Genomic DNA, 21,209 nt, shown 5'->3' on the forward strand with positions numbered 1-21,209 from the left:
TGGCTCATGCGTAAGGTACAGGATTACTTATAAAGGTGGAATCGAAGAGGTCCGGTAAAGACAAGTGGGTTTCCACAAATTCATGAACTCGTAATTGGGTCCACCCCTATAGAGTGACATTTCTCTCCCGAGGTATAATGAAAAAAAAAAAAACTGAAATTCAGATCAAAACCTCACAGAAATGTCGAGAAACTGCTGTTAATTACCGTTTCCAGGGTACAGTCTTACATTTTTAAAAGTCTCATAGAGATTTATCCTACTGTGAATGTTGCACCTTCCTTAGATTAAACCTTAGTAACTTTAACTCTTTTCTCATGTGTTGACTTGTAGCTATAGAAAGTGAGTGGCTGTCACTTTAAGTCCCCTGCTCTGATAGAGACCCCTTCTGAGAAATGTCTTCCTCGTTGGGATTTTCAGCAGCACCTCCTAGTCCCTCTTTAGTCCCATATTTGAAGATAAACTTGCTCTGGACCACATGACTGTATTTTAGAAAAGCAGAAACACATTGAGCCTACCCGGTGTGGGTTCTGAGCTGATGGCAGTGTACACAGAACAATTTTGGACCCCACAGGGCATGGTTAGGGTTATTGTTGAAACCAGGGAGCTGGATAGATTGAAAGATCTGGACCTTGGAGTTACACGGGGCTCACCCTGGGCTCGAATCCAGGTTCTGCCATCTTGAGCAGGGTAGCCTATCTGAGCCTCCTTCCTCATCCTTAAAACAGGGACCCTGATGGTATGCTATAGAGTTTTTGTGAGAATTGAATAGCATATATAAAGTACCTAGCATAGAGGACACCGAGTACATGCTTATTGAATGGAAACTTGTATTATTTCCAGAACTGCCATTTTTATGCTGTTCTTTCACCCTCACTGGGTCTGTCCTTGTTTCATGAAAACCTCCCATTCTCGGATCAACAGTGATGAAGCTTAGAACCTCACCCCCCCCTGTTTTGAGAGGAATCTTCTGCATCCGTGGATGTTTTAATGCCCTTGTCTAGCTTGGATTAACACATAGTCTACAGGCACACACCTGATCATCTACAATTGCTCTCTTACAACACTAAACTATGTTTTCTACCTTTATCTTGCATCTACCTACCACTTCAGCATTTTATTAAAAATAAAAATAATAATAATAATAAAGGGAGAAATGTGGGATCCACATATAAATCAAGTATAAAAATCAAACAATTGACCTGATTGTTTATAGTTCATAATGCGTGATCAAAACCGAAAGTTTCTGTGATGACTGCCCTTGTACTGTTCACCATGTAAGAACTTATTCACTATGTAAGAATTCGTTCACCATGTAAGAACTTGTTCGTTATGCTTCAGAAGATTGGAGACTGACGAGAATTAGGCTTGAGATGGATTAATGATTGTGCATTGAGCGTTGACTCCCCTATACAGAATTTTATTGTTAACAACCATTTGATCAATAAATATGAGAGATGCCCTCTCAAAAAAAAAAAAAATCAAAAAAAAAAAACCTCCCATTCTCTTCTAGCTCTTCATTTCAGGAGGGGCACACACACCTCAGGCTGCCATGCTGAGGAACCAGGGAATTAAAGTGCTAGGCCCAAGGTGCAGGGGCTCAGGTGGGCAACAAATGTCAGGGTACTTGAGGGATGCCGCTGTGTTCTCCTTTCCAGGTCCGCCAGATCCCACCATCTATGTTGAACCCATCACTGAGGAACGGGCTGCAAGAACTCTGTACCGCATTGAACTGTTAAGGAAGGTCCGAGAGCAGGTGCTTAAGTGTCCTCAGCTGCATGAACGCCTGCAGCTCTGCAGGCCCAGCCTCTACCTCCCGGTCTGGTGGGAGTGTGGAAAGCATGATCGAGACCTGCTCATCGGCACCGCCAAGCATGGGCTGAACCGCACCGATTACTACATCATGACCGATCCCCAGCTGTCCTTCTTGGATGCCTATAGAAACTATGCCCAGCATAAAAGAGCTGACACCCAGGCACCAGAAAGTCTCTGTTGCCTTTACCAGACCAACTCCAAACTGTATGAATCGCTTAGATATACTCAGATGAGGAGAACTTCAGAGTCCCTTGAAAACGAATCCGAGAATCTAGTGAAACCAGAAGGTAGAGATGATCATCTCAGCCCTCCTGGGGGCAGCTTATCTGGTGTGACTTGTGAAAACTTCATTGCTAAAGTTCAGGATGTCATTTCCATCACTCACGACAGAAGTCTGGTGCCTGAGTCTTTGGAGAGCATAATGTGTGGCAGGAAGGTACCCAACCGAGAGCCAGACCCTTTTCAGCAGAGCCCAACTACCAACACAGAACCCAGGAGAGATGCTGGTGCCCACTTAGCAAGCAGAGATAGGGGCTGCCAGCCTGGAGGCCTGGAGGCAGAAATAGCTTCAGACCCCTCTTTCATGCGTAGTTTAGAAGCAGGCGTAGCTCAAATGAACATTAGAAATGGAAAACATCTGCTGATGTCTCTCTCAAAGGAAGGGGAGCTCTGCCGCAGTGAGACGGGGCAGATGCCTGAAAGCATCGGGCAGCTAGAAGCCAAATGCTTAGCCTCCCCTTCCTTGGATCCAGGAAACGAAAGTGGATTTGTAGATATGTGCAATCTTAGTATCTGTGACTCTAAAAGAAACCTGTCATCAGATCAGCAATTAATCGATTTATTAGAAAACAATAGTTTTGAAAGTAAATTGATTCTGAGTCAGAACCACAGTGATGAAGAGGAGGAAGAGGAGGAAAATGAGGAGGAAAACTTAGACTTGGCAGCAGGCATGAGGGACAGGCCAGGGGTTTTGCATCTAACCGAGCCCACTGCTAATATCCCAAGGGAGAAGAGCCGAGGCTCCCGACTAGGTGCAGCTGAGAAAGGAAGCCTGGGGACTGCGAGCCAGAACCCTGGGCTGCAGGGGGCTTTTCCTGAAGCAGCCTGTCAGTGTCACTGCAAACACATGGGGAGGTGGATGCACAGCCTTGAAAATGACGAACTCGAAGTGGAGAGACCCAAGGGTGGTTACCCAGACCTGTATGAAAGCAGAACTAATAATATCACAGTGGAGGCCGAGCCCACTGCTCTTCCACCAGAGCCATTTCAAGTGAAGCATGAACTTCTGCAAGAAACTTGGAAAGAAAGTGCAGAGGGGAAAAAAGGTTTCCCCACCTATCCCGAAGGAAGTGAGCCCAAGTCAGAAGACACGGATTTTGAGAGTAAAGATGATTATGATAGAGACGGAAACTGCCGTAGTCAAGGTACAGTACGTGTGATCTTGTATTTTGGATATGCAGCTCTCACGTGATGGACAGGAAGCAAGGAGGGAGGATTAGGAGATTTGGAGCTCCTGAAACACACCTGCCTGCACTTCTTGTAGTTTAAAACCAAAGGTCACAGGCCTTGGTCTGAAAATGGGACAGAGTAGCTCAACTCTGGTTCATCCTAGGAAATTGAGGATGATTGTAGACACCCTGCTCTTTTGCTGCATTAGCCATGTGATGTGGGCAGGGCTGTGTGCTTTCATCTGGCAGGTGCTGGGTACGGCATCACAGGGAAGCCATCTCTGCTTCCACGAGGCGAGGTGCTTCGAACTGGTTAAAATAGAAACAGCCTGCGAACAGGTTAATATAGCTGCAGTTAAGCTTTTGAGAACCACAGAAATGCAAATAACTGGTCTTTATTAAGGTGAGCCACGTTAGTGTCATTTGTGTCATTGTCAAACCCCTGTTACTTCATGTTTGTACATTTGGTTTAAATTCCTTTTAGAAACCCAGCAGAAATCAAAATTACAAGTGACTCAATAAAAATAAAAGTAGATCTGACCTTTTTAATAGGGAAATCTTAAATAAGTGTTCAAGTTAGAAGGAATCTTAAAATGTTAAGAATCTAGATAACCCAGAGATGTTTATATGCTTTGAAGGAACATAAATAAAATGATCAGAGATCCTGAGCAACAGCAAATGGCTTTTAACTTTTTCAGTGTTCTGTTTATTTCTTCAGACTCAAGAGGGTGTAATAGGGTGAACAGAAACCAGTTTTTATTTATTCTTGTCATTATCAGAAAAAAACCCAACAGCCTGTCCATGCCTGGCCTGACGCCAGGTGTAGTGCCCAGGGACTAAGACAGACACAGCATCTCGTTCTGGGACAGTGACTATATTAAAGAGGGAATGAGAGAGAGGAGCTGAGCTAAGTGTCCCCGAGTTTATCGAGCTTCCTTTTATTTTTAAACTCCCCACCTTTGGTCTTAGTCATTGTGGTTAGTGATTATCTTGGGAAGGGTTCTGAACCCACTAGCTAGGACGAGTGCAGAGAAGCTGAACCGAAGGTAGCTTGATGGGCTTGGCGCCCCATCTGTCCCAGGAGGAGCCAGTCTAGGACCAGACCCCTCCTCCTCACCCCAGACCCCAAAGGATCGCTGCCATGTGTTAAATGATAAACCCCCCACATGGCTTTTTTAATTCCAGTGTGGGGAAAATCAAGTAATCAGTCCGTGGAAAGCCAGACAGTCAGGGGTGCAGGGTAGAAGAATAGGGCTTAGAGAAGAAGTGTGCCTGTGCTGATACCCTTTAGTGGCAGCGTCAGCCTTGCTAAGGTGGGGTGGAAGGCAACAGTGGGCTTGGGGAGCTTCGCACACTCGTGTGTGGGGGTCCCTTGTGTCAGTGCTTTTAAAGGTTTTTTTGCAGCCCTCAGAAAAGATCCTCCGTATACATGAGATGTGGAATAGGGCTGGGGGCAGTTAGCTCTGTTCCTGAAACTAGAAATCTGCAGCAGAAGGAGCACTTATCCTTACAGTTGGCAGGGCACCCCCAGACCGCCTGGTTTCTTTGCCAGTGCTTTCTCACACATTATCCAGTTCCTCTGCTTAACACCTTCCAGTGGTGCTTCGCATTGGACCTCTCACAAAGTTCAGATTTTCTCTTTGGGCCTACAGGATTCAGCATGGTCCAGATGATTCTACCCCTCTGACCTCATCTTTGTGCTTTTCCTGGGGCTCTGTCCCCCAGTTCCTCAGCATGTCAGAATACCCTTCCTCATCTTGACTGTCACGCCCTTCGAGAGACTCTCTCTCCCAGCCTTCCTTTCTGTCCACAGGCTGCTCCTCTTACCCTACCATGCACCTTGTTTCCTTCCCTTTCTAGCACTTACAGCAGTTTATAACTGTAGTTAACGGCTGTTTTCCTGTCTTCCCTCCCCAGCACTATAGAAGCCCGAGGGCCAGGGCCGCCTCTCTCTTGTTTATCCTTGAATCCACCGGCCTCGCAAGGCCCTGTTCATGGTGAATGGTCTCTGCAGCTCTCTAGGAGATGTGTTGCAGAGTCAAAGTGACATCTCCACATTTCAGAGGATAGACATCCTTGAAGATCCGTTTCACGTTAATAGTGATGTGTAGCTTAAAGCTTGAAGCTCACCACTGAAGCTTGAAAGAATGAGTGGTATTTCCATTTCTTTCCATCAGTGAAATAATTTAAATATTCTAGGTTTCTTTGCATCATTTTTTACATGAATCAGGTCTGTTTTACTTCTGTTGAAAGTTTCGGGACTTCTCATCCTTCATCATTAGTCAGCTTCTTGCTGTGTTACAGCCCTTAGACTGCCTCTGCAGAGTATCAAGGTATTATGTTCAGTGTCCTCTCATCCGCTGTGCCAGACGTAAAAGCCTCTTTGTGGTCATGCATCTCCTCTCCTGGATACACAAAGGAATATCCTCTCTCTTGCCTTTTGTTGTTGCTGGGCTGTGGCTGCAAACTCTTATCAGAAGACTAGCCTGGGCAGCCCCGGAGCAGGATCTGCCTTACGGCTTAACTGGTATAGTTCTTCTGGAAATACCAGACATGGTAATTAATATCCAATTTAAAATAAGTTAGCGTGGACTGGGCTAATTAAAGAGAGATCAGATCGCTGCCATCTCCCAAGTGCCTAATTAATGATTTTAACCTTTTTTCCCAGATTATCCAGGGAAATACTCCGAAGAGGAGAGCAAGAGCTCGACCTCGGGCATTGCAGGGGACATAGGGGACGATCTCCAGGAGACGCGGGCTCCCACCATTGCTCAGCTGCTCCAGGAGAAAACCCTCTATTCCTTCTCCGAGTGGCCAAAGGTACCTCCCAGCGTGTGTATTCTCTGCCCAAGGCATTTTCAGCTTTGAGTCCTTAAATGTTAAACCTTTTAGATTATTTGTGAATGACAGAGAAATACTCTCTTTAAAGTGCAGTAGTAATGTAATATTTGAACATTAAGGATACCTGTACTTGACTAATCAGACCGTAAGGCAAAAATCATCAAATTCTTACTTATAGCACTGTGTTTAATTTTCATTGTCCAGACTCTAACTTTTATTTTAAGACCAGTAAAGTGAGTACACTTGCACGTGCTCTTTTCTAGTCAACTCCTTCTGGTTAGAAAACTTAACACTTGATCTCAGGGTACTCTGCAACATGAGTACCTTTGTAACTTTGGGTAACTTGGTCCTTCTTCCTCAGAGCCTTGTTCGTTCTTTTTTATAGGATCGAGTGATAATCAACCGCCTAGATAGTATCTGCCACGTAGTGTTAAAGGGGAAGTGGCCCTCCGGCCAGCAGTATGAGACCTCGGGCCCACTGCCCACCCCCGTGTTAACCAGCAGGGCCGGTCCTCGAAGCAGCCTCGCGGAGCCGGAAGCAGCAGAACACAGCTTCAGCAACGGTGCAGCACTGGTGGCCCAGATCCAGAAGGTGAGGCCATGAGGAGGGTGCTGACTGCGAAACAAAGCAGGGGGACCCTTGACTCCTTGATTGAGTTACTCATTCAACAAATACATTTACTGATTGGATAGGATTTTTGTTTTGCTCTGCTGGTAAAGCCGTTAGTGATAATTGAGGAATTTGGCTTTTACCCTGTAAGCAGCAGAGCACTATTAAAAGTTTTAGAGTGGGGAACTGCATGATGAAAGCAGGGCTTTGCAACTCTCCTGGAGTAGCATGTAGGTTCGTGGAAGATGGGGGTCAGAAAAGAGAGGTGACTCAGAGGCTGGGAGGCCAAGAAGGGAGCTGAGGAAGAGAAGAGGGTTCCAGGCCAGGTCAGTGGCAGAGTGGATGCAGAGAAAGGGGGAAGGTGGCAAGGATGACTGATGGCTAGTAAACATGTAAGGAAAGGGAAGCATGCATGGATCAGTGTGCCCAACACTTGCAGGACTGAGAGAATGATGGCAGCTGATAGAAATTTGGCAAATCAAAGCAGGAGTGAGATTTCTTTGAGTTTTATAAACTCAAGTTTAATTTGAGATATATTGTTAGCACACTGGCTCTTACTCTCAAACTGCACGTTGGAATCCACTGGAATCCCAAAAAGCTGCTGATTCTGATTTCATTCGTTCAAGGTATGGACTCGGTATTGGAATTTTTTTAACTCCCCAATTGATTCTGATGTATAGCTGAGGTTGAGAGTCCCTAACTTCCACAGTCTTTCAATTCCAAGTGTCATTCTTGGACTAGCAGCTTTAGCAGCATCTGTTACAAATGCAGATTCTCAGGTCCACGTAGAATCTATACTTTAACAAGCTATCCAGGTGATTACAGTACTGAAGTTTGAGAAGGTTTGAATTAGAAGAACTTGTAAGATGATGAGAAATCATACGAAGCCCAAGGAAATCAGTTGTGGAAAAGGAGCTGGCATTCAGCCACAGACGTGGCATTCAAACCTCTCTTGCCAAATGTGTGTGTTCGCAGGAGAGCTTCCTGGCTCCAGTATTCACAAAGGATGATCAAAAGCACAGACGTCCTTTCGAGTTTGAAGTGGAGAGGGATACAAAGGCTCGGAGCCTGGAACAGTTCTCTGCCACCCATGGGCATCCCCCCGTTGTCCTCAATGGCTGGCATGGGGAGTCAGCCATAGACCTCTCCTGCACATCAGAGGGGTCCCCAGGAGCTACACCCCCCTTCCCAGTGAGTGCCAGCACCCCTAAGATTGGGGCTATCGGTTCACTTCAAGGAGCCCTTGGCATGGACTTGTCTGGGATTCTACAAGCTGGCCTGATCCATCCAGTGACGGGACAGATCGTCAATGGGAGCCTTAGAAGAGATGACACTGCCACAAGGAGGCGGAGAGGGAGGCGGAAACATGTGGAAGGCGGGATGGACCTCATCTTTTTGAAGGAGCAAACACTTCAGGCAGGAATCTTGGTGGGTATATGAGGCCAGTAAGTGAGTTTTTGACCTCTCTCTATCCTGAGCAACAGACCCTTCTTGCTCAATCACAAAATTTTTTGATTTGTGGATCTTTTGTTTCTTTTTCAGTTTTCCTACTAAATTTCTCTCATTATAAGTTGACCTCAGTCTTTTCTAGAAATAGATAGGTGTTCATCCGTTAAGGGCCCGTAATCTGCATGCAATCTGGAGAAATAGAAAGGACCCAAATGCTCCAGTGTTTCGGGACAGCCACTGGTGATTTGATGGGTAAAGCGAGACAGCGGAGTTGAGTTTGTGTTAGCATTGCTCCAGGTTAGTGGGCCTTTCAGGAGCTAGAGTCAGGAGAGGAGGAACAGGTGTCAGGGCTTCCTGAATGTTGACCCTGGTCTACTGCGTCGACCACCTTGGGCACACCACCCAGCCTCGCTTTGCTTCTTTGTAAAGCAGGGGCCGCAACATTTACCACAGACGGGGCTCAAGGATTCACCAAGATCACACTAAGACATTCTTAACTCAAAGGAGATCATTGTAAATAACAGAAAAGATCAGAAACTACATACCTGGCCAAGAAAGGTCCCCTTAGACTTTGCTATAATGTATCAAAGACCACTGCCTTCTCTTTGTATTTTGGTTTTTCCCCCCTGTTGAACTTTGAAATCCAAAACAGAGACCATATTTCATGTTTTCTTATTTAAAAGGTATAATAACGAGTGTTTGTTGTATGCTTACTGTGTGCCAGGCACTGTGTTCAGGGTTTTACTTGGTTGTCCTGTTTGATTCACAACAACGTCTGAGGGTATTACTATTCCCATTTTATAGATGAGCAAATTGAGGCTTACAGCATTAATTTGCCCAAGATTATACAGTTAGTAAGTACCAGATGAGGGAACTACACCATGGGCTTTGCTGTCTAGAGCCTGAAGAACTGTGATGCTAAGCCGCACTGCTTGGTGTATGTCTCTCTCATGCTTTCTACATAACCTGGGGAGCTTGAAGGGGCAGGTTCCTTTCCTGCCCAATCCTACCATCTTTTAAGAAAGGTTGTCTCATTTTTTAGAGATGCAAATCCATAGTTTCTCTATAATGATCATAGAAGTCAGTGGAATGACAGGTGAAATTTTTTTCCTTGGCCTCGAGTGTTTTTTTTTAAAGCATTTTATGCAGACATTTATTTAGCGCTGACATGATACTTAATCAGTAGATCCAGTTACAGACATTGGGAATACAGGGATTGCTAAAACAGGCATTCAAGCTATAGAGGGAGAAATAGTAATTAAATCGCAGAGCAGTGTTTCTGCCATGTGGAAAACCTGTGAGGCTGCTGTGGCAGGGCCGGAGGCAGAGTAGCCTGTGTCGCCTGTGAGGTCACACTGAACCTGAGCAGATGGGAGGAGTTGAAGTTGATCACGTAACCGAGGGGAGAGGAGCATTCAGGGGGAGAACCTGGCGTGTGCCAGAGCTCGTGTGCGACCTTCTTCAGCACCCCAGCAGAGTGAACTGCAGGCAGAGGTAGATGGGAAGCCTCAGGAAAGTTCCTGTGTTTTCCTGTTAAAAGATTTCATTCTGTTGCAATTAACTGCACATATTTGTTTTCCTTCATCCAGGAAGTTCATGAAGACCCAGGGCAGGCTCCCCTGAGCACCCCACACCCTGAAGGGCCAGTGCCTGCCTCTTCTGCCCCCGAACCGACCCCAGCAGTCAGCGGCCAGGCCGAGAAAGCCATTTCCAGCAAGAGTCTGCTTGACTGGCTGCGGCAGCAAGCTGACTGCTCCTTAGATGTTCCTGGCTTTGGAGCAGTAAGTGTGCGTTGGTCCTGCCTAGATTGTTTGTACTTTGTGCTAACTGGGTGCCATTTTTGATAAGGGGCATGCTGAGGGAGACCGAGAAGTCTGAGAGAAATGTGTGGCAACTGAAGTCATCATTTTAGAGTTTTTTTAAAAAGTGTAAATATGGGTTTTTTTCCAATAATAGAAATTATAGCCCATGTAAGAACACTGTGCCAGGAAGTAGACGTGCAAAATCATACAAGGAAAGAACTTGCTCAGCCCCCATTTCCTCCCAGAATTACCACACAACATTGTAAGCTGACAGAGATCTTTAAGTCCACGCTGACACGTCACGAAAACGTTCCTGTGCATTCTTTTGATGTCAGTACATAACCACTTTGCAGGGAGGGTATCTAGTCTTAGTTTCAGCTGCTGTTTTGGGACTTTTCCTTCCAGTTTTCTTGCGGCCTTAGCCCCGAGTCCTTCAGATGAGAAATGTGGAGGAGAAGGTTCCTGAGCAATGATGTCGCCGCTCAGTTTTTCTTCTCTCATGTGCTTGTCTACCCCGCCCCCCCCATCTTTGTTCCGGTACCCCTAACTAGTAAGCTGCAGAGGTAGAGAGTGCACAGGAAAGGAGGCGAATGCATTCATAGATGCACCCCCTCCAGAGACAGACAGAGCCCATCAGGCAGCTGGCAGTGGGGAGAGAGTCCAGGAAAACAATGAGAAGGCCAGGGATTAAGCAGTGCCCAGGGAGCCTGGTGGGTCAGCTCAGGAGTCTGAGCCAGGGAGCCTGGAGGGCCAGGAGGTGCCCTTGGCCTGTTTTGCAACTCACTGCATGAATGCTGTTGCTTATAGAAGAGAGCCTAGGCTGGGGCCCCATGGCTGTTTTCTTCAACCTGACCTGACCAGGTCCTGTGCCAGAGGGGCTGTTAATGAGAAAGTAGCAAACACCACCCTCAGCAGAGAATCTGTGACAGAATGTTTTGTAATGTTGGTTTCCATTTGCCTCCTAGAATTTTTCAGACAAACCCAAGCAGAGGAGGCCACGCTGTAAGGAACCTGGAAAGTTAGACATCAACTCCCTGAGTGGGGAAGAGAGGGTTCCTGCAGTAACCAAGGATCCCGGACTGAGGGTAAGGAAGAGGGACATGTCGTAGAGGGACTGCACCTTTCAGACTCAGGGAGCTCCGGCTGGGAAGCGGGTAGTGGCCACGTTCTTCAAGAGGACGCAGGCTAGCACAGGAAGTTGATGAGCAGTGGTGAGTGGTTCCGGGGTACTGTGAGCAGCAGGGTGAGTTCTACCATCGTTTGTCTTCATCCTTTACCTCTCAAACTTTTGGTTTAAGCTTTTACCAAAGAATCGGTACTTAAACCATTCCCAAAGTTTGATTTTTTTCCCCCCCTGTTTGTAGAGAGCTCAGGGAAAAGATACCTTAACTCTTCTCGGGAGTCTGTTTCCAGTGTTTAACAAACTTCATTATTGGAAATTTTTATTTTCTGATGTACGTTTTTCTGGCTGCCATTTAAGATATTTCCTCCTAGTCCATCCTCACTGGCAATGAAAAACAGCTGACGCCAAGCATCCCCTTTTCCTGTTACAGAATCATGAGCCTGGAAGAGACTTCAAAAACATCTTTAAAATACTTCTAGTATAACGAATCTGAGTTAATTATAGTTTACAGATGAGAACAAATCTGGAATAGAAAATTCCTAACCTCTAGGGGGCAGTAATAACATTTCAACCTGAAAATGCGTTGAGCTTGGGCAAATTACACATAAATGTGCTTTTAACCTCCTAAAAGTGCATTCTTCCCTAATAGGGAGCTTCTGAAGATCCTCGTGGGGATACGCTCTTCCTGGGTTGTCCCCTAAGCTCACAGGCTTTTCCTGAATGCCTTCTCTTCAGTGCCCTGCCAGCTACAGTCTTTCCTGGGTATGAAGTCCCTACTTAGTGGGATTGCCTGGATGTGATTTCTTTTTTTAGCTCTAGAGACCACCCACCCTAGTCATTTCCTCCTCCTTATGCAGGAGGAAGCTGTTACTTAATGTCCTCAAGGAGGTTGTTCCTGATTTTGCCTGGATGACCGCCCCTTTAGCAGCTCCAGGAGCATCTGCATCCCATCCACGAGCACAGCCATGCTAGGAAGGGGGGCTTGGGTCCGGGCCCGGGACATGGGGGCTGCTTGTTAGAAAGGTGGTCACACTGAAAAGCTATCCTTCCTCTCCCCTTTATTCTCATAAAAATGTCCCTATCACCCCTTTCCTTATACCTATTCGTGCTGTACAAGCTGGCTCAGCTTTGGTTCTTACCCCATCTATCTTCTTCAGCCCTCATGCCGCCTCCCCTCACTCCCTTTTTGTCTGAGCACACAGTGTCTCGGGGAAGTCATCCGGTGGAGACCTCCAGTTCTCGCTTTGTTTTAGTCTCTGAGCTCTTTAGACACATGTCAAAAAAACCCACATGGTTTCTCCTTAGTGTTCTCATTTCTTTCTAGATGTCAAACAGTTTCCCTCATGTTCTCTGGAAATTGAAATTAATGTTCATCACTCCTGTGCAGATGCTGACCCCCTGCCAGAAAACCCATTTCTCAGCTGTTCTTGCAAGCCAGCCTCTCACCAGAGATGCACTTTCCCTCCTTTGTTACATAAACACAGTCCGTGCCTTGGAGGCCCTTTTCCTGCAGTAAGGCAAGAACAGGAAGCATTTGTCCACCTGGTCCTTGGTGCTGCTCGGCCTTGCCAGTCAGAAGAGCCAGCACAGCCCTGACCGCGGCCTTCCACTGGGCTGAGTCTCCCTCAGCTCTTGCTGGGACTGCGGCCCTTGAGAGTGAGCTGCACGCTTTTTCTTTCCCGTAGAGACCCTACCCCTTCTGCTAGAACAGATTCAAATCCCATAGGAACATCTTCCTGCCTTCCTCCCCTTCTGCTGTGCATGCTGTGGCTTAGCTGGATGGGCCCCACAAACCTAGCATCACCTGTGGGCTTTAGCTTTCAGACCCTGCTATCACGGATGTCACTTATTAAATGTATGGATGCACACACTTCATATATTTTACATATGCAAGTTCATTTGTTTTAACGTGTGTGTATAGTTTTTATGTTTGTTTCTTTCTGAGCCACTTGACAGTACCTTGCAGAGATGACACATCACACCCTAAATACTTTGACCTGCATCTCGTAAGAATATTTTCCTACATAATTATTGCCATTATCACACCTGTGAATATTAATAATACCTAATATCTGATCCATAATCAAATTTCCCAAAAATGTCAGCGCTAGCTTTTGTTTTGTCTTTGTGTTACTTTTAGGAATTTAAATCGGGGTCTCCCCCCTGCTTTTGGTTGTCAGGCGTCTTCACTCAGTGAGTGAGGGTTGGCTGAACCTCCTGACCTTCCTGGAAGGGAGGAAGAAGGAAGCTTCAGTTGCCACCTTCTTCTCCACCTCCTCTCAGGAGTTAAGGTGTAGGATTGGAATCACCGGCTTTGGAATAAATGCCACCATGTATCGATGGAGATGTCCTGGGCTGGAATGCGCAGGTCATCATCCGGAAAGCCCACCTCCCTCCAGTGTTGCTTAACGCCGGCCTCGCCTCTCCTCTCTCCCCTTGCCCTCTCCCTGGGCCTCCCCTGGAAGAGGAAGCAGGTCTGCTCCCAGGGTATAATTACCAGGAGGGAGAGCTGCCAAAGCTCAGCTTGGCCTCTGTGTGTGGTCGCCGGGCTGCTGGGGTGGGCAGCAGCTGGGTGGCTAGAGGGACTCCCACAGGAAGTGATACGAGCCGACTTCCTGTGCCAGCATGCCTCTCGCTTTGCTGTAGATGAAGAACTGTTCCCGTCACCCCTGGGCCTCTCTGCTGCTGCCTTCCCAGTCTGAAGGGGAGAGGCAGCCTGTGTGTGCCTTCTGGGGCAAGTTCCCAGGTCTGAAAGTGCCCAGCATTCTTGCTACATCAGTGGCTCAAAAGTGCATAGAGGGACATTTTTTTTCTAGACATCCTGATACCTGAGGAGTGTGCCTTGAACTTAGTGGGCGGAGCCAGGGGGGCCAAAGGTCCTGCAGGATGCAGGCTTTTATGAAATGTGCTGTCTCCAGTCCTAAATGCCCCGATGAGCTCAAAATAAGTATGTTAAAGAATATCTGATGTATAGCAGGTCATTGGAAAGTAAGATGGAGGCATATTCCTCTGCTCTGCGTTGGTTTTCTTCCCAACAGAAAGACTTTTAAGATGGAATATGCTCTCCTGCTAGGGAGCTATGAGGGAATTTTTTAGGTATAAAGGAGAAAGGTAGACCCCAGCCCCTTCCCCTGGCTTTCAGCTGCAGCTGGGCTGCAGGGCAGAGGGCTTGGGAAAGCCTTGTGGCCCAGCTGTGGTTACCCTGGCTGGGGCCCTTGGCTCACGGGGTGTGCCCAACAGGGGCCCAAGACTTGGAGGTATGGCAGAGTGAGGCAGTGTGCCTTAATGGCCTCAGGCTAGACTGGTGAGAAATTATGCTTATAGCCTGGCCCCAGCCCATCAAACCCTACTCTCGCTTTAGAAACAGGAACTGGGCAGCAGGGATTGCTTCCGGAGTGCTCATTCCCAGAGCCAGAGTGAGCAGGTGTCCAGCACGAGCCAGTGTAGTGGACTGCAGGGGCAGCACACGTGTGGGAAAGAGGTGGAGGTGGCGCACACGCAGCAAGCTCTGGGCCGCGGCCACAGGACCTCAGGGCTAAAGCCCTGCCGCCTCCCTTGGCGAGAAGGGGGGATGGAAGGGGCCCGGGTCAGGCCCTCCCAGTGGCTTCTTGAGAGGAGTTTCTCTTCAGACAGCATGGACCATCATAAAGTTTTTGTTCATGATGATGGTTTTTCTTGAACATTCTTGGGAAATCGAAGGACATGTGTAGGACTTCAAAAATAACACTATTCTGGGTACTCAGGAACATTGAAGTATGTGTTTTTCACACCTGTGAACCCATAAACTCCCTGAAAACAGCTGTGGTAATGGTACTGACGCCAAAGGGTGGGTGCAGTAACTGATGAGACAATGAGATGGAGCCCTGAACGTCGCGCCTGGCTCGGGGCAGATGCGTGTCGGGTGGTGCTGGCGTCGCTTCTGCTCTTCCTTGTGTTACCACCCCAGCACCCCGGGGCCCAGCATCCCAGCTGCTTCCCATTCAGAGCCGTCCACACACATGGGCACTCAGGGCTCACTGGGCACCTGGGCCATGTCACCGCGTCTCCACAGCTGCCCCCTAAGCCAAGACCTGTCGGCTTTTCTCCCAAAGGATTGGGCTGCCGCAGCAGTAAAGGGAACTGTTTGGGAACCCTGAGCTCGGAGATTGACGTTCAAAGTAGGTGTCCTGGGAAGCTTGTGAAGAGATTGCTTATCTGTTGTCAGGCCTGGTTGCCAGTCTCAGCCTTTAGATCTCCTCAGCCTCCCTGACTTCTTTCTCCACATTGTCTAGGATCCCTGGTCCCCTAATGAAAGGGTTTTCGTGCCCCTTCTGGTCTCTTGGCAAGACCTGCGCCTCCTTTCTTGCTGCGAGTATGCTCTCCTCCAGACTGTGCGGAGTGCAGCTGGGTTCCTGCCTCTGAGCCTCAAAGACAGGGAGACTGTGGGCTGGTGGGGCCTCGGCTGCATGTTGCCAGCCCCCCACCCCCATCCAGGCCTGCCAGTAACCCTACAGGATAGGTGTCATTGTCCTTTCTCGCCAAATCTCTGAAAAGTTCTTGGCCTGAGTCCCACAGCTCGGGTTCCAGAGTAGGGATCAAAACTGAGGTGTGTGTGCTCTGAAACCCCACCTGACTTCCTGTGCTTTGTGCTTCAGTTAAAAACCTCCTTCCCGTGTTACGGGAAAGATGGGTGTGGGGTACCGGTCAAGGAGTCGCAGCCACAAGAGTGTCAACTAGGACCTGGGCTTTAGCTAGCCGCAGCTGGGTGCCAGCCCCTGACAGCTTCTCCAGAGAGTGGACGCACCTTTGCATGCTGAGCACTCTTGGCCCGAGGGAGCAACCCTTTAGGTGCAGTTAGGCAGAGAGCTGCCCAGGCATGGAGGCAGAGGGACCCTTTGTGGAACCGGGACGGACAGGTCAGTGTGGAAGCCAGGCCATCGTTCCCAGCTAGTCACCCGCACACAGTAACCTTCAGCATGTTGTGTTTCTTTGTCCTTTTTCAGGGGTTCCTCCCAGAAAACAAGTTCAATCACACCCTGACTGAACCTGTCCTTCGAGATGCAGGCCCCCGCAGGAGGGGGAGGCGGCCTCGGAGCGAGCTCCTGAAGGCTCCCGCCATCGTGGCGGACTCTCCCTCGGGAATGGGGCCACTGTTCATGAACGGACTGGTTGCTGGGATGGACCTGGTAGGACTTCAGAACATGAGAAATGTGCCGGGCATCCCCCTCACAGGCCTGGTGGGGTTCCCGGCCGGCTTTGCCACGATGCCCACGGGCGAGGAGGTGAAAAGCACCTTGAGCATGCTGCCCATGCTCCTGCCAGGGATGGCCGCCGTGCCCCAGATGTTTGGTGTTGGGGGGCTGCTTAGTGCTCCCATGGCCACTGGCTGCACTTCGACTGCCCCATCGCCTCTGTCAAGCACAACAAAAAGCGGTGCGTCAGCGACCGAAAAGGCTGCAGAAGACAAGTCAAGTAGCCATGATGTGAACACGGACACATTAACCCAAGACAGGCCTGGTCCGGGTCCGTTTTCAGACCGGTCTGAACCTGCAGTAACTACGAGTAGTCCTGTGGCTTTTAACCCCTTTCTCATCCCAGGAGTGTCTCCTGGACTCATTTACCCGTCCATGTTTCTCTCCCCTGGCATGGGCATGACTCTGCCAGCTGTGCAGCAGGCCAGACACTCTGAAGTCATAGGTCTAGAGAGCCAGAAGAGGAAGAAGAAGAAAACGAAAGGGGACAATCCAAACCCCGCCCCCGAGCCTGCTCCCGCGGCCGGAAGGAGGCCAGGCAGTGAGCAGGGCCACCCTGAATCCAGGGCGCCTGGGCCCCCAGACAGAGAACGTGCTGCCCAGGCCAGGGAAGGGGGCCTCAAAGACTCTACCAGTGACACCAATTAGAACTTTTTCATTTAAGAAATGATTGTGACTTGTAAGTTTCTTATCCCATAAAGGTTTGTTACTTCCCTCACTTCACCTTCATAAGAACCTGTTTCCATAAGTGATATCACCTGCCTAATTTCCTGTCTGGGAACCATGGGCATCAGATGTTCATAGTGGCAGGGTCTTGCCACTTCATTAGGTAAGTGTCGTCGACCTAGTGTAGGAGGCACAGAACTGAATTCCCATTCTGTTACCCAGTCCATTCCAGCAGTTGTAGTTAATACAGTACTTGGTGACATGCCCTACCCCCTTCTCTTCCAAGTTTCCCACTTATTTGAGGAGGAAAAGTGGCAAAAGAAAGCTGTCTAGGGGTTTACCATTGAAGGGCTGAAGAGCGGAGACAAAGAGTGGCCCTTTTTTCCATGAGCTGTGTTGAATGGGAAGAATGTACTGGGGGAACCAAAAGCACAGAGAAAGGAAGTGCCGGTGCGTATCTTTTAGTTAACACATTTCCCTATTTTATCATGATTACTAAATGAGTAGCATAGACAGAAGTATATAACTGACGGTTGAAAATGCATATATTAATTTCTTTATAAAACACAAACCTTACTGGTAGGAACATGACCTCCCCCTTCATGGTTTTGCAGACGCCTGCAGCAAAAAGAAACACCCATATGTATTCTCCCACTCCCGAGTTAAAAGAGTGTTCTCAGTATGAGAAAGCTCTCCACAGCTTGAGTCGCTGCCAGCGGCCAGGGTGGGCGAGGCGCTCACCCTCGTGGCCTGCACGCCGCACACAAGCACACGACTGACACTCCTGCCCACCTCCCTCTCTCCATGGGTTTCCAGTGTGTGCTTTTCCTCACCAAGAATAGGGCTCTTTGTGGAGCTTGTGAGAAAAATCACTCAGTAGTCAGTTATTTGAGGTTGTCAAAACACGCGTACCACCATTCATAATACGACTGTGAAAGGTTTTTTCTTCTCTCCATTTTTTCTCTGTTCAGCTTATGTTTTACAGTTGGACCCAGATTCTACACCATCATGTTAGTTTGAAATGGTTGCACATTATTGTTTTCCTCCTCCTCAGCCTTCCAAGCTGGGAAGAACCTGCCTGAGCAGCCCGGTCCCCATTTTCTTTGTCCTTCCCACTTGTGTTCCATCCTTTCCAGTGGTCTTGTTCTTTACCGACAGTTCACACTCACACTTGAAGTAAGCTCATGGTTCAGGACGCGGGGGGCAGAGGGCTGTGCAGGACCGTTGGAAATGTCGGAAGTGTTCTAGTACCAGTTCCACTTTTTGTCGTCACAATTTACTGTATTTTTTACTTTTTCTGTTACAGTTTTGCTAATTTATCAGAAGGTCCAAAAGTTTGACATAACTATTTCAGTTTGCATTATTTATTTATGATGCTTTTGTCATTGTCTTTTATACATTTGGGATTATAAATTATGTAAATGTTAAAATGAGCATCTCAAAGAAGTCTGTTAAAAATCGTGACCGGAGAAATCAATCCAGATGTATTTTCAAAAAGTGGAGTCCCAGTTGTATGAATTAAAAGATATAAATCAGAAATTCTATAACTGATCATACCAGAAGAATCCAGTAGTTGAACGAATCTTATTTAAGGACATCTTTGTAGCATAGATGGTCTGTAATGCTGACAACAGATTTCTTAGAAATGCTGCTCTCTATTTAACTAACATTTTGTTCAGTTTTGCCTCCAGTGGAAGCAGAAAGGGTTTTTTCAGCTGTTAAATCCTAAAAATCAATATAATTTATTTATGTAAAAAAAAAATCACTCAATCGATATATTTTTGAACCTTTTAAGTACTAATTTTCTTTTTATCAAGTAGAAAAAAAATGTATTTGCCCTAAATCCTTAAAATACAAATGCTATAAAAGTTCATGTATCTTGAAAGCCTTACTGCACATGAGTATTATAGACATCCAGCAGAGCCTGGGTTTTCTTTGTTGTCCTTGTTTTGTGGAAAAGCTGCTTTCCCCAGGTTCCACTTAGAACCTCCAAGTGGGTCACAGGGTTCAATATGGATTTGATTTACAAACCCACCAGCATGCCGAGTCCCTTGTGATATCGTCCCGAACCTGTATGTTAACTCTCTGGGTGTTTAGGCTTATATCTGAACTGCTGTTGTGTCCCTGTTTGCAAAATGAAAATGACACTCTGTGGACTCTTTGCTCTGTAAGACATAAGTGCTGCTTACGATCATTTTTACGTTTCCAAGAGCAAAAGCCAAATTTAAACTCTCTTTAGCAAACTTGAGCCTTTCCATCTAATTCCATGTCGCTCACAGCCATAACTTCCCTTGATCATTCTTCACCCCATGTCTTACATAATAAATTGTCTGTGGTCTCAATCCTGGATTTAAAAACACAAGTTTAAAAGTCAAATTTGTATTTGAGAAATTTGGTGGCACTTGGATGTCTCCTACTGCCTGGGCATTTTATGAACGTACCATATGCGCGCAGAATCCACTGCCTTTCCGAAGGGTCCGGTTCGTGCTGCACACTCTGCTGGGGACTCGTGAAATGTTCGTTCATGAGGGTTGACTTTCCTCTTGACCTACCAGAACATTTGGTTAAAACAGATGCCACAGGATGGGGTGCAGCACAGAACGTGCCTCCCAGGCCAGGGGCCTGAACACTCAGCTTATGCCTGGACCACGCTACTTTCGTAAGCCCCATTCCAGGAGCCCAACCTCAAATCACACACCCTGGAACTCCATGGGACTGGGACAGGCCTGAAAACACAGGAGTGCCTCGAAGCTGAAGTTCTTAAGGCTTGTTGAGAACTTTGTGGTCATTAGATTTGGGTAGCATCTCCTCTTAAGTCCCGGAAGCAGCTGGTCAGAAATTAGCAACGAGGCTGGCAGGGAAGTGCTGAAGCCCTGGTGAGACGGAGAGCAGGATACATGCCAGCCTCACCCTTGCTGGGCCCCCATCTAGGTACCAGTAAATGTGGATGGTTGGGCAGGACATTGTTCTGTAGGCCTTAGAGCCCTCTGGTATAGTTTCTCTAGTAAGGCAGCAATATGGGTTTCACATATCTCTAGTTAGAACTTGGGGAACCCTCCTGAATAGAGAATAATTTATGCAGGAGTAGTAAAGAGTCTTGGTTTCACTCTCGACCTCAAAGTCTGCCTGAGTAGATCCTACCTCATGTGAGGGCAGAGGAATACTCTTAGTCTCGTATGTCGGCTGGTGCTTCAGCATTTGTGTCTGCTGCAAGTGACCTCATTTGTTCTCAGAGCATCTTGGTTGCTGGGTAGAGGGACACAGGCATCCAGTCTGCCTAACAAAAGCGAACAGAAGGCTGCAAAGCTATTATCAATCACAGAGAGCAGCTGGGGCCAGACGGCCCCATCCCACTGGGCCTGCAGTTGGAACACTCCAGCCTTTGTGATAACTAGTTGGGCCCTGCAAATGCAGAGACCGGATCTGACCAAGTTATGCTGGGAAAAACTGGTAGTGGGGAAAAATGGAACAGTTGTGTCACACCCTCTGGAAAACTACATGCTTGATTCATGTATGTCAAATTCCTTAAAATGCTCCCTTGCAAGAATTATTGTTCATTTGCTGGGTCTGGAACCCACAGAAGGTTCTCTTTCTTAGGTCAGCAGTGGGTTCACCCGGCCCAATGACTAGCACCGTGTGGTTCTAGAGTGGCTTCTCAAACCCAGGCCCTGAGGCGCTGGAGCACAAGGGCAGGTGCTCAGGACATGCAGCTTGTGCTGCCTAGTGGCTGGCATTGCGACCTCATAAACAAGATGGGATACCTTTGGAATGAGGCAGAAAATAAGGGGACAGAGTGAATTAAGTCCTGGCTCCTGTGAGGAAGGTGGTACGTGTCCAGTTATGAAATGACTGGAGTTGGTTCTGCACAGACAGCCCTGTTGTCTGAGCTCTGACTCAGCCCTAAAGGCCTATAGGACAGAGGGAGGAGCTCTGGGGCAGGGAGTAGAGGCCTTGGGGGAGGGAGAGCAACATCTGCACCTTCCCCAAGCCTCAGTTCCCTCGCCTGTCCAGTGGGGATAACTATAACAGACCCACAGGGTTGTTGATGGGGTTGGTGGAAATGATTGGTGTTAAGTGCTTAGAACTGTGCTTGTTAGATTGGACTTCGTCTCCTCACTAATCTTGAGTAGCTGGTGAGGTTAGGATTACTGGTCCCCCTGGAAAGATAAGGTAATCAAATCAAGATGTAGCAGGAAATCCAGGGTGAGGAAGATCTTGCTCCCAGCC

General features: G+C 47.7%; 1 protein-coding gene across 4 annotated transcripts in view; it reads left to right on the forward strand.

Annotated features, from left to right (window-relative positions):
• The window catches only part of CHD6 (chromodomain helicase DNA binding protein 6), a 202,719-nt gene extending 183,358 nt beyond the window's left edge, over positions 1-19,361 (forward strand). For 3 of the 4 annotated variants that reach the window (XM_073236592.1, XM_073236594.1, XM_073236593.1), the window contains exons 31-37: positions 1,656-3,236; positions 5,929-6,080; positions 6,487-6,693; positions 7,687-8,139; positions 9,750-9,941; positions 10,928-11,047; positions 16,068-19,361. In XM_073236592.1, the coding sequence (XP_073092693.1) occupies positions 1,656-3,236; positions 5,929-6,080; positions 6,487-6,693; positions 7,687-8,139; positions 9,750-9,941; positions 10,928-11,047; positions 16,068-16,964 (3,602 nt within the window). In that variant the 3' untranslated portion in view covers positions 16,965-19,361. The remainder of the gene's footprint in view (positions 1-1,655; positions 3,237-5,928; positions 6,081-6,486; positions 6,694-7,686; positions 8,140-9,749; positions 9,942-10,927; positions 11,048-16,067) is intronic. The other variant, XM_073236595.1, reaches the window with a different exon arrangement.
• The last annotated feature ends 1,848 nt before the right edge of the window (positions 19,362-21,209 follow it).

The sequence above is a fragment of the Manis javanica genome, chromosome 5 (assembly GCF_040802235.1).
Source record: "Manis javanica isolate MJ-LG chromosome 5, MJ_LKY, whole genome shotgun sequence".
Lineage (NCBI taxonomy): Eukaryota > Metazoa > Chordata > Mammalia > Pholidota > Manidae > Manis > Manis javanica.